Here is a 13,680-nt window from a genome sequence, read left to right on the forward strand (position 1 = left end):
GCTAATGTGTCTCTGAATCACACTGGAACCTATACCTGTAATGCATCTAACTCTGTCACTGGCTTGTCTAGCAGCAAAGACATCAATATCACAGTCTCTGATAAGTAGCTGCAGGCCCTCGACTTTGAGTCTGCCTTTTCTTGGCCTTCTCTAGCATGGACAATGCAAAGAGAAATGACGTTCTGCCCTCCTGGGTACCAAGGCACTATGTGTTGTGGTGGAAAGGGGCTCTGAGCTCAGACTCAGGAAACTGGAGCTAGAATCTTGACTCTGCTTTCCATCCCCTGTGCACCCTCAGGTGTCCCTCTTGCTTTCTGAGATTCAGATTCTGCATCTGAACAATTGGATAATCTTTCACCTCCCATATCACAGAATTCTGTGTGGAGAAAGTGCTTTTTACATTTTAGGTTCAAAAAGAAGTGAGCTGTTGCTGTCGGTGGTGGTGATGATGAGGCTGTTGTTCTGTCCCATTTTTCTTCCAATTTCTAGAGCCACAGTTTCAGTGACTGCCCTTGGACCTATAGTCTTACCTTCAATCTATTTCACTCAATGTTATGAGGTCAAATAATAAATTAGAATGTAAGCTTTGAGAATGTTGTGGGACTGGTTCTAATCCCCTTTTGCAGGGAAATGCAGATGGTGAAGAGGAAAATTAATATTATCTCTGTTGATACAGAAAAACTCACCTCTGCATCCATATGGTTCTTCTGTGACATGAAATAGCACACAGGTGCATGCCTGATGTCAGACTGGGCTCTGGTCCAGGTAAAGGTAGAATTAACTCTGCATCAGGTAGCCGACTCTGGCATGTCACCCTTGCCTCAGTTCCCTTGTCTGTTAGCTCCCTTAGCACTCCACGCAATCTCTGTGGACAGTGGCTTCTGGCAGGATACTGTGTCTCAATCATGTGTACAAGATGGCAGACCTTTGCATTACTAGTCACACTAATGGGAAGTGTGTGTCTTCTGTGTCTTCAGAGTTTCTTTTTCCTTTTCAGTCCAGTTAACAACTCACAAAATTCATAGAGGTTTTTGGTTATAAAACCACAATTTCTGTCCCAGACACTGGGGGAGCGGATGCAATGGAAAGCAGGAGAGAGAGGTATAACAGTGGGCTGTGAACATGAGCTTGAGCAAGCAGCAGTATACAGCAAAGAGGGGGGATGACATTTTCTTGGCCTAAATCTGAACATAAACATCAGTATGGTCCACATAGTAATCTGATTTTTAAATGGAATATTATCTTTGTGTTCTTATATTTTTATTGGTCTTGTTACATTATAATCTGGTTGAGACTGCACTCGAGTATTGGAGTTGTATATTTGATGCCTGTGGCCTAAATTACCTTTTTCTTAATTTAGTTTTTTTCAATTAATCAAAATCCAATTTCTCTACCTTCTCCTTCTTGCCCACACCACTAAAGAAAAAGAAAATTCTTGTGACAAATATGGATAAACAAGCAAAACTAATTCCTATATTGGCTATACCCAAAAAAAAATCCCTACCAGTACATATCCTGAGTTCACCATCTTTGTGTAAGAAGTAATGGTCTAACGTCACTGAGTATCTTTGGGAATCCTGATAGGTCACTTCTTTGATTAGAATCTGAAGAGTTTCCAAGAACTTTGCCTCTGCGGCATTATAATGATTGCATGAACTATCCTTTGCTTCTACTCACTCAATTCTGCATCAGTTCATACAAATCTGAGTTTTCTCTTCTTGATCTTGTCCTAATAGATGTTCTTATCAATGACTTGGGTTAAATGAGATTATATGTAAGGAGCTATGTAAATGGTAACTCTTATTCTAGTAATCATTCAACTGAAAGCATAATTTTGAAAATTGAGAAAGAAAAGATAAACGGAAAAAGCTAAGAGGACAGTAACTATATGCAGGGTAAATTAGGATCCAGAAGCATCTCAGCACGGTGGCTCTGTGAATGAAAGGGATCAGATGAAAATTATTAGAATCAGACAGGTCCTGCCCCTTGAGCCCAAAAAGACCAAAGCATAGGTAACCATGGGTCCAGATGGGGAAATTACTGATCACCAAATCATAGGAAAAATAATTAAACTAAGTAAGAATGGTTGACTCAGAGAAGGGAATATTGAGGCCAGATACCCTATCTGATTTTTGAATACAATATTAGGTTGCCTAAAAAGAGAACACACTCCCATGGATCATTACAGAAACTCAGAATCCAATGGTCTTCTGAAGAAGACCAGTGAAGTATGAGTGAATTGTAAGTTTAATACTTGAATCAATGGGATGATGAGGCAACCAAACACTCTGAAGCAATTACAGTATTTTCACTTCAAAGAATAAGGAAAAAACAGTCCTTCTGGACTATCCAATGGCACGTGGAGTACTGTATTTGGGTCTAGATTTGCTGAAGTTTGTAAAGGAGTTATTGATACACTGAAGAACATCCACAAAAAGACAGCTAGGGTTGTGGAAAGTTCTGGGGCCATACAATGTACTGTTCTTACCTGTGGGAACCCAGCCCTGGGGACTCAATTTTCTTAGAATAAGGAAATAAGAGAATGCATTAGATGTGGGGAAGGTCCTTCTGAATAGAGATCCAGGATCCTCTGATGTTTGCAGCCCTGAACATTCAGGAGCCTGGTCTGAGAAATGCAGATAAGCAACTTTGAGCAACAAGGGAATAAGCTCAGGTGCTGGAATAGGGAGCAGGAATGCGTCTCCTTTTGTGCCAAAGAGCCCTGGGACAGTCAGGTGGTGGATTTCAGGCATCCCTTCTCACAAGGATGCTTTTAAATCCAGAAAATAAAAGCCATAGGACATAAAAGAAAACTATTCTACTTTAATAGTTATCAAAACATTTTTTTAAAGATCCCACATTAAGAATTCCTGGAATAGAATGAGATAATTGATGAAAGGAAGGAAGAAACCTCAGTGCACAAGGAAGGCACTGGGCCTGGATTAAGAAAAAAACTAGGGTTCAAATGTGGTCTTAATAACAATAGCCCCTACCTCCCAAGGTTCTTGAGAGGATGAAATTAGATAATACAGCATTTCACAGAGTGCTGGCCAATAACAATAATCATAATAATGTGAATAATAGCATTTATATAGCACATAACACATGCCTGGCATGTAGCAGGCACTTCATTGATGCTGTTCCCTCCTCCCATTTCCAACTTAGTCATTAGATTATGCATGTCCCAAAACCAGTCTCAGGGAGGGGATAACTCAGGACCCAGCTCTCCCTCCCCTGGGCTTCCTTCTCACCTTCCTTACTAGCATAACCACTGAACCAGGGAGCATCTCCTTACCCATGGATCATCGTTGCATGTCTCTAATGCAAGTGCTTGGGCTTTGAGTGGTTTTTTGTCATGAAACATGACCTGGTGAAGACACAAGCCAATCACTCACACAGCTCTCTTTGTCTCTCTATAGAAAGAACAACTAAACCTAACCTCACGGTCAACAGAATCAACATCACAGAGAATGACACTTTGGTCTTCACATGTGGCGCAGAACAGGCAGGAGTGGACATTCTGTGGTTCTTCAATAACAAGTCCCTGATTCTCAATGAGAGGATGAAGCTGTCCATGAATAACCGGACCCTCACCATCCTGTCTGTGAAGAGGGAGGACATTGGGTTCTATGAATGCGAAATCCGGAATCCAATTAATTTCAACAGAAGTGACCCCATTACCCTGACTGTGAACTGAGTGACTCTGAGTATCCTCCCTCTCCAGTCCTTTCCCCAGCAGTGATTCACATCTCTTCTCTTCTCTTCTTTACACAGATGGACCAGACTACATCACGTTTGTTCCAAACCCCGAGAAAGGAGAGATTGAGGTCAAATTCAAAGGCTCACTGACGTTAGAGTGCTGTGTTGAGTCTTACCCACCAGCCCAGTATAGATGGCAAGTCAATGGCACGGTAAACCCTGCCTTCTCTAATAATACCTATGTCATCAAAAATGCAACTTGGGAAGATTCAGGAAAGTATACATGTCAGGCAAAGAACAATGTGACCAACTTGTCAGTCTCTAAGAGTATCACACTTAAGGTGGTTGGTAAGTGTTCTCTCTCTTCCCTCAGAGACAAAAGTTTTAGGGGCTGGTCAAAGATGGGGGTCAGGAATAGGTTCTCAGGCTTATTAAGGAAGGCAGGTTTTCCTTCCTTTCCTTCCTTAATAAGGTAGGTTTTCACAATGAATTGCCAGAAGATACATAAAAAAAGAACCTGATTCCAGGGAATGTGGTCAGCCTGGCAAGGTGTGTCAGTTCATTTACAGCAATTTTGGCATTGATAAAAATGGAGACCAATCGCCAAATTGTAATATACAATACAGGTTCATTCATCATTTGATCCACATTTAGCTACAAACTTTCTACAGAGCACTGTGCTAGGCCCAGAGGGAAATATAAAACAGTTATCTAACATTCCATTACCAATTTCAGGAACCTTAAAATCTACAAGAAGGACCAGACACTAAAGACCGGTAATTGATAGACAATATTACATGATATACATACTTAGACTATGGCTACAAACTAAAGTGTTGTAGGAGAGCTCAGATAGGAAAGACCATTCCAGCTGGGGAACTGGTCAAAAATCAAGTCAGGTTTCATAAAAGAGCTATCACTTGATTTGTGTTTTAAAGAGTGTGGAGGAGTTCAACAAATCAAAGGGGAAAATGTTCTATTTCCATGGAGAAATATCTTGAGTCAAGGTTCAGAGGTGGGACCGTACACTATGTGTCTGAGTGGTAAATGTAGAACAATGCAACCTGAGCAGATAATACATGGCCAGAAGAATATTAAAGAGTACTGCTGCCATTTTGTGAAAAGTCTTGAATGCTAGACTAAGACTACCAAAGGTGACCTAGTACTTAATAGGGAGTTCCTGAAGTCTAATTAACAGAGAAGAACAGGTGGTCAAACATATCTGGTTGGTATGTCATTCATCAGCACTGGATAGATTAGTAAAACTGATTCATAGGTGAGAGTTTTTTTTTTTAATGTGACCATTGTCACATCTCTAGTTCATTTATAACTTTGTCCAAATAACCTGGATGTAAAAATCTGAGGAATCTAAAGTTCCTTTTTCAGCCCCTCAGTTCCAGGCAACAGCTCCCAGTTAATGAAAATAATGAAAAATAGATGAAAATAAAGGAAATAAAGCTGTTAGTGATCAGGAGTCATTATACAAATGCTTTTATAAAATACTTTGTCATTAAGAAATCAGACAATGGGACTCCCAGCCAAGATGGCAGAGAGGAGGCACACAGCTGTGTAAGCTCCGCAGTTTCTCTCAGAATTCATTTCATGACAAGCCTCTGAATTAATGCTTGACTGAATAAAAAAACACAAATAATTACCAAAGGAGAAGACATCCTTGAAATTCACCAGGAAAGGTCTGCTTGTGCCTCGAGAGTGGGGATGGTTTTTAGATTGGGGGCAGGCTGAGGGCAGGTGCAGCAAGAGTAAGAGTGCAGTGGCAGCCTGCTAAGTTTGTAGACTGAGAGGGGTGAGGTGTGATCTCAACTGTCTCTGTGGGGAGAGCTTTGCTACAAGATTGGGATACTTTGCCCTGGCAGCAAGCCAGCAGACAAGCAGAGAAGGTAAAAAACACAGGGGGTGAAGAATACAACCCCGAATAACTGGAATCTCTCTGGGACCTGGCTACCCCTCCTCCACAGTGTCTAGCATGCCTCAGAGTCTCAAGCCCAGGTGCAAACAGCCATTTGTCCGTTAGGGGCCTCCCTGCTGTTCCCTGCAGTCTGTGAGGAAGCCCGAAACCACCCAGCCCAAAAAGAAAGGATTTTTTTTGGGGGTTTTTTTTCTCTGTATGTCTTTATTCTTCTTAAAAATGTGCAAAAATTTAAGGGACCTTAACCATGAACAGTTTATACAGAAAAGAGCAGACTAAACCCCTGAGGAGACTAAAAGAGACTGTCCCAGGTGAACCCCAAAGAAGGAGATCATCTGTTCCTCCAAAGATGAATCCAATAAGAAATTAAAAAGGCCCCCAACAGAGCTAGAAGAAAAATGGGAAAAGGAAAGGAGGCTTCAAGAGGTCTGAGAAGTCATCCCACCATTTAAAGACAGAGTGGAAAAGAAACCAAACTTGAAAAAATAGGATTAGTAACGAAACAGAAAAAGCTCTAAAAAAAAAATTTATGAAATGGAAAAATTCCATAGAACAAATCAACCACTTAAAAAAACTCAATTGGACAATTAGAAAAGATATTTTAAAAAAGTGAGAAGAAAATATCATGAAAATCAGAATTAACAAATGGAATTGAAGACTGAGGAGACAAAAGAATCAGGCAAGCAAAACCAAAACAATGGAAAATGGAAATACCCCTTGGGAAAACAAAGTCCAAAGATCCAGGAGACAATCTCAGAATTATTGGACCAGAAAAAATATGATAAAAAAAGAGCCGACACATTTTCCAGGAAATTATCAAAGAAACTCCCCAGATGTCATAGAAACAGAGGCGAATGACATTGAAAGAATTCATTGATCACCCATGAAAGGGATCCCAAAATCAAAACACCAAGAAAATAGTGGCCAAAATGACAGAACCCTGAGGAAGGAAAAATAACAAGGGCTAGAAAAACCCAATTCAAAATAGAGGAGTCACAAAAGGATTACCCAGGATCAGCATCATCCACATTAAAAGATCAAGGGCCTTAAATAATTCCAAAAGGCATGAACCAAACCAAAAATAACTTTTTAAGCCAGAAGAGCATCTTTTTCCAGGGAAGAAGATGATCATTCAAAAAAACAAATTTCAATTTATTTTTGATGAAAACCAAACTTAACAAAAAGTTTGATCTACAAATATAGAACTGAAGAGAAACCCAAAAGTAAAGAAACTTGGGAACAATATTTCCTTTAAAGATGTATAAAGAATACATGTATACCTTGTTCTAGAAACAGAGGGGAAAGGACATTGTACAAGAAAAAGGGAAAGTGGAGGGACTACATCTCATGAAGAGGCAAAGGAAACCTATTATATTAATATTAAGAATGGAGGGGAGGAATATAGTGGGACTTACGCCATCAGAATTGGTTTAAAGAAAATTTTGGACATATTAACTTTGGTGAAACTCCCATTTCATTGAAAAGTGAGAAGGGAAAGAAAAAGGGAAGAAACAAGACAGAAGGAAATGGAAACTGTGAGGAAAAGGAATCAGATAGGGGGAAGAACTCTAATGGGGAAGGATAAAAAGGGATGGCGGAGAAGAAGTGGGCCTAAAGTTTAAATAGGGAGGGGGTAAGGAGGAAAGAAAGGGAAAAAATATAAATAGGGGAACAAGATGGAAGTAATACAGAATTGGTCATTTTAACCATAAATGGAATGGGAAACTCCCCCAGTAAAGAGGGCAGTTAGCAGAATGGATTAAAAAAGAATCCTACAAATGTTTTTACAGAAACACATCTGAAGAGGGATAAATTACAGGATAAAGGTAAAAAGACTCGAGAATCTACTATTCTTCAGGTGAAGTCAAAAAGAGGGGTAGCCATCCGATTTCCCAGATGCAAAGAAAATTGGCCCAATTAAAAGAGATAAAAGGGCACATATCTTGCAAAGGGGATAGATAAGGCAAATCAATATTAAACATGTATGCACCAAGTGGGTAGCATCTAAATTTAAAAAGACAAATTAAGAGAGATGAAAGAAGTAGACAGCAAAACTGTAATAGTGGGAGATCCCAACCTTGCACCTCAGAATTAGATAAACCAAACCACAAAATAAATAAGAAAGAAGTCAAAGAGGTAAATAGAATACTAGAAAAGTTAGATAGATAGATCCTGGAAAACGAAATGGAGACAGGAGTACACTTTCTTTTCAGCAGTTCATGGAACTTATACAAAAATTGACCGTATATTCGGACATAGAAACCTCAAACTCAAATGCAGTAAGGCAGAAATAGTAAATGCATCTTTTCAGACCACAATGCAGTGAAAATTACATTCAACAAAAAGCCAGGGGAAAGTAGATCAAAAAATAATTGGAAACTAAATAATCTCATACTAAAGAATGATTGGGTGAAACAGCAAATCATAGACATAATTAATAACTTCACCCAAGAAAACGACAATAATGAGACGTCATACCAAAATGTGTGAGATGCAGCCAAAGCGATAATAAGGGGAAATTTCACATCTCTAGATAATGCATAAAATAGAGAAAGAGAAGGTCAATGAACTGGGCTTGCAACTAAAAATGTTAGAAAAGGACCAAATTAAAAACCCCCAGTCAAACACTAAACTTGAAATTCTAAAAATAAAAGGAGAGATTAATAAAATTGAAAGTAAAAAAACTATTGAATTAATTAATAAAACTAAGAGTTGGTTCTATGAAAAGACCAACAAAATAGACAAACCCTTAGAAAATTAGATTTAAAAAAAGAAAGAGGAAAATCAAATTGTTAGTCTTAAAAATGAAAAGGGAGAACTCGCCACTAATGAAAAGGAAATTAGAGCAATAATTAGAAGTTACTTTGCCCAATTTTATGCCAATAAATTTGACAACTTAAATGTAATGGAAGAATACCTTCAAAAATATAGCTTGCCCAGATTAACAGAGGAAGAAGTAAATATCCTAAACAGTTTCATCTTAGAAAAAGAAATACAACAAGCTATTAACCAACTCCCTAAGAAAAAGTCCCCAGGACCAGATGGGTTTACATGTGAATTCTACCAGACATTTAAAGAACAATTAACTCCAATGCTATATAAACTATTTGAAAAAATAGGAATTGAAGGAGTCCTACCAAACTCTTTTTACGACACAGACATAGTACTGATACCTAAACAATGTAGGTTGAAAAAGAGAACGAAAATTATAAACCAATCTCCTAATGAATATCGATGCTAAAATCTTGAATAAAATATTAGCAAAAAGATTACAGAAAATCATCCCCAGGATAATATATTATGACCAAGTAGGATTTATACCAGGAATGCAGGGCTGGTTCAATATTATGAAAACTATTAGCATATCAATATATCAATCACCAAACTAACAAAACCATATGATCATCTCAATAGATGCAGAAAAAGCATTTGATAAAATCCAACATCCATTCCTAATAAAAACACTTGCGAGTATAGGAATAAATGGACTTTTCCTTAAAATACTCAGCAGCATATATTTAAAACCATCAGTAAGATTATATGCAATGGGGAAAACTGAACCTTTCCCAGTAAGATCTGGAGGAAGCAAGGTTCCCACTCACCACTGTTATTCAATATTGTATTAGAAACGCTAGCCTCAGCAATAAGAGTCAAGAAAGAGATTAAAGGAATTAGAATAGGCAATGAGGAAACCAAACTATCACTCTTTGCAGATTATATGATGGTATACTTAGAGAACCCCAGAGATTCTACTAAAAAGCTTTTAGAAATAATTCATAACTTTAGCAAAGTTGCAGGATACAAAATAAATCCCCATCAACCTTCAGCATTTTTATACATCATCAACAAAATCCAACAGCAAGAGATACAAAGAGAAATTCCATTCAAAATAACTGTTGACAGCATAAAATATTTAGGAATCTATCTACCAAAGGAAAGTCAGGAATTATATGAGCAAAATTACAAAAAACTTTCCATACAAATAAAATCAGAGTTAAATAATTGGAAAAATATTACATGCTCTTGGATAGGCCAAGCAAATATAATAAAGATGACAATGCTCCCTAAACTCATCTATTTATTTAGTACTATACCAATTAGACTTCCAAGAAAATATTTTAATGATCTAGAAAAATAACAACAAAATTCATATGGAAGAACAAAAGATCAAGAATCTCAAGGGAATTAATGAAAAAAAAATCAAATGAAGGAGGCCTAGCTGTACCTGATCTAAAACCATATAATAAAGCAGCAGTCACCAAAACCATTTGGTATTGGCTAAGAAATAGATTAGTTGATCAGTGGAATAGGTTAGATTCGCAAGACAAAATAGTCAACTATAGCAATCTAGTATTTGACAAAGATCCTAACTGTTGGGATAAGAATTCATTATTTGACAAAAAGTGCTGGAATAACTGGAAATTAGTATGGCAGAAATTACATGCACCCAACCCTTAACAACCCTATACCAAGATAAGATCAAAATGGGTCCATGATTTAGGCATAAAGAAGGAGATTATAAATAAATTAGAGGAACATAGGATAGTCTATCTCTCAGACTTGTGGAGGAGGAAGAAATTTGTGACCAAAGATAAACTAGAGACCATTACCGATCACAAAATAAAAAATTTTGATTACATCAAATTAAAAAGCCTTTGTACAAACAAAACTAATGCAAACAAGATTAGAAGGGAAGCAACAAACTGGGAAAACATCTTCACACTTAAAGGTTCTGATAAAGGCCTCATTTCCAAAATATATAGAGAATTGACTCTCATTTATAAGAAACAAGCCATCTCCAATTGATAAATGTCAAGGATATGAACAGAACTTTCAGATGATGAAATTGCCACATTCAAAACTGTTGCCCTCATATGAAAATTCCAAATCAGTATTGATCGAGAAATGCAAATGAAGACAACTCTGAGATACTACCAACACCTGTCAGATTGGCTAAGATGACAGGAAAAAATAATGATGAATGTTGGAGGGGATGCGAGAAAACTGGGGCACTGATGCATTGTTGGTGGAGCTGTGAACGAATCCAACCATTCTGGAGAGCAGTCTGGAATTATGCCCAAAAAGTTATCAAACTGAGCATAACCTTTGATCCAGCAGTGCTACTACTGGCCTTATACTACAAAGAGATACTACAGAAGGGAAAGGGACCTGTATGTGCCAAAAGGTTTGTGGCAGCCCTGTTTGTAGTGGCTAGAAACTGGAAAAATGAATGGATGCCCATCAATTGGAGAATGTTTGGGTAAACTGTGGTATATGAATGTTATGGAATATTATTGTTCTGTAAGAAATGACCTGCAGGATGAATACAGAGAGGCTTGGAGAGACTTACATGAACTGATGCTAAGTGAAATGAGCCGAACCAGAAGATCATTATATACTTCAACAACGATAGTGTATGAGGATGTATTCTGATAGAAGTGGATTTCTTTGACAAAGAGAAGATCTAACTCAATTCCAACTGATCAATGATGGACAGAAGCAGCTACACCCAAAGAAAGAACACTGGGAAATGAATGCAAACTGTTTGCATTTTATTTTTCTTCCCAGGTTATTTCTACCTTCTAATCCACCTCCTGTGCAACAAGAGAACTGTCTAGTTCTGCACACAATATTGTATCTAGGATATACTGCAACATATTTAAACTATAGAGGACGGCTTGCCATCTGGGGAGGGGTGAGGGAGGGAGGGGAAAAATCGGAACAGAAGTGATGCAAGGATAGTGTTGTAAAATTACCCTGGCATGGTTCTTCAATAAAAAGTTATTTTTAAAAAGAAAAGAAAGAAAAGAAAAAATAGGAAACAAAAAGAAAAAAGAAATCAGACAATGGAGCAAAATTCTAAATTTAAATCAGATTATTCATTCATAAAACATAAAAAGTAAGCAGGAATGATAGATTAGAAAGTAAAAGCCAAATAATGTATTATCAATAAGTAACAAAATTAACCTAGAGAAGATTCATGGAAATTAAAAAAAATAAAACTTTCAGCAAAAAGTATCTTGCTTCAGCTGAAATCAAGCCCCAAACTAAACATTATCTGAGGCAAGTTAGCCACAAAATGAACATGCATTTTATAAAAGTAAATGTTGGGAAGCTGTATTATGGATTAAGGTATTATCAACAACAAGTTACTGCACCAAAAGAAGCCACAATGAATATACATCAAAAGGCACAAAATCCAAAAAAGTAAAGGAAAAGGTAAGCAGATTTTGAAAGAATGAATGAAAATAAAATAATAAGGGACTTTTTTAAAGGCTAGACAACTATGATCTATTCAAACTTCACCCTCCTATACAAACAAAAAGAAAGAAAAGAGAAGATGGTTAAGGATTAAAGTGGAAATTTATAAATGGATTTGTTGTAATTATTAGATAGGAATAGAAAAGAGCATGCATATTTATCACCTGTGTATGACATTTTTAAAAAACTGACCATGCATCTAAGCATAAAAATTTACTAAAGAAATGTTAAAAAGAAAAGCATTAAACCTATCTTATCCTGATTGGAATGCAGCAAAACATGATCACTAAAGGGACTTTGAAGAAAAGATTGAAAATAATACACTAAATGATTTAATTCTAAAGAACTGGTGAATGAAGAACTGTTTTGTCATTCTCCTCTTGTCTAGAGTAAGTAACTTTATTTGCATGAGCAAATCTTGACCATCCAGTAGCACATAGTAATCATTATTATGGGCCAGAACTTGAAACAAAGTGCTAAGTCACTGTAATTGATAGAGACAATGCTTCACACCTTTAAGAGAGTTCACAGCTTTCACACCTTTAGAGTTCACACCTTTAAGAGAGCATATAAGGAGGAGCCCACTAAAGAACAAGCCTACTAGGACTCTGGGTGATTCACAAGTCAGGATTCAGTCAGGAGATTCACAAGTCAGAAGGACAAGACCACTAAAGGACAAGCCCACTAGAGGAGGAGCCCACTCTTGGAGACAAGACAGATTCATTCTAACTTTGATCTTTGTGCTGGCTGGAGACATATCGGAAAAGAGAGGCTGAAGTTGGCAGTGGCAAAAGACAAGTGGCAAGAGCTCTCAGAACCAAGGAGAGAGATAGACCTCTAAGAAAGCTAACTGGGCTATTTGGAAGGACACAATAAAGGATCTGAATTTTTAACAGCTGGCTGCATTTGAGGTGATTGTTACTTTGAAGTGAACCCTAGGCTGCCTCCAGAAGCCCCCCCAAGAAACCTGCTCACAGAGAACATTATATTTTAGAGTAGAGACCATTACATATTGGTGCCCAAACACCGTGCCTGGTGATAGACACAATCCTGATTCCAGTGCAATCAGATAGCAGAAAGGGATTAAAATTGGGGAGAATACAGGCTTTTTAAACCAACAGGACTGTATCCAGTGAAAATAGCTCCAATGTAATTTCCAGGTGATGAGGAGAGATCTAGACAGTGGTGAATAGAAGGGAATGAGGTTAACTGCTTGGGAGAGAGTGTTTACTTGTATGCCTACAGATGCAGAAAAAAACAGATGGGTGGCAATGAGCACCTGGAGAGAGACAGAAAAAGAGAAAAATCTGGAAACAAAGGAGAAATCCTAAAAACAAAATCTGAAGGAATCACTGGATTCCCTAACACAAGATGAGACTGTTGTAGGACTTCAAAACTTGTAGGAATTATTGGCTTCCTGGCACATGAACTAATGGACAATAGATTGGTTTTGGACTATTTCTAGGACTTCTGGACATGTATTATTCCTCATGTTGATTCATGTTATTTGTTACATCACTATTAGCCTGTGTTATGTTACTATGTGCTTATGTAATTTATGTACTTATGTGTAATACCTCCCAAATTGATGGATTTATGTATACCAGTTTTAAGTGAGCCCTTCAGAAACTCCCTAATCTGATCTGATTTTGCATTTCCTCTGGTGTTTTCATCTCCCTTTCTGAGATGTCAGGGAGGGCATGATCACCTCCTTCTTATGGTGTTTTCATTTCTTTTTTGAGCAGTCATGGAAGGCATGATCGCCTCCTTTTTTGGGGTTCTCCTCACCTTGA

General features: G+C 37.6%; 1 protein-coding gene across 1 annotated transcript in view; it reads left to right on the plus strand.

Annotated features, from left to right (window-relative positions):
• Positions 1-13,680, plus strand: part of LOC111720231 — a 41,343-nt gene that overhangs the window by 21,670 nt on the left and 5,993 nt on the right. The window contains 3 exon segments of the mRNA XM_031961669.1: positions 2-100; positions 3,420-3,701; positions 3,703-4,047. Coding sequence (XP_031817529.1) covers positions 2-100; positions 3,420-3,701; positions 3,703-4,047 — 726 coding nt within the window.

The sequence above is a fragment of the Sarcophilus harrisii genome, chromosome 3, assembly GCF_902635505.1.
Source record: "Sarcophilus harrisii chromosome 3, mSarHar1.11, whole genome shotgun sequence".
Classification (NCBI taxonomy): domain Eukaryota; kingdom Metazoa; phylum Chordata; class Mammalia; order Dasyuromorphia; family Dasyuridae; genus Sarcophilus; species Sarcophilus harrisii.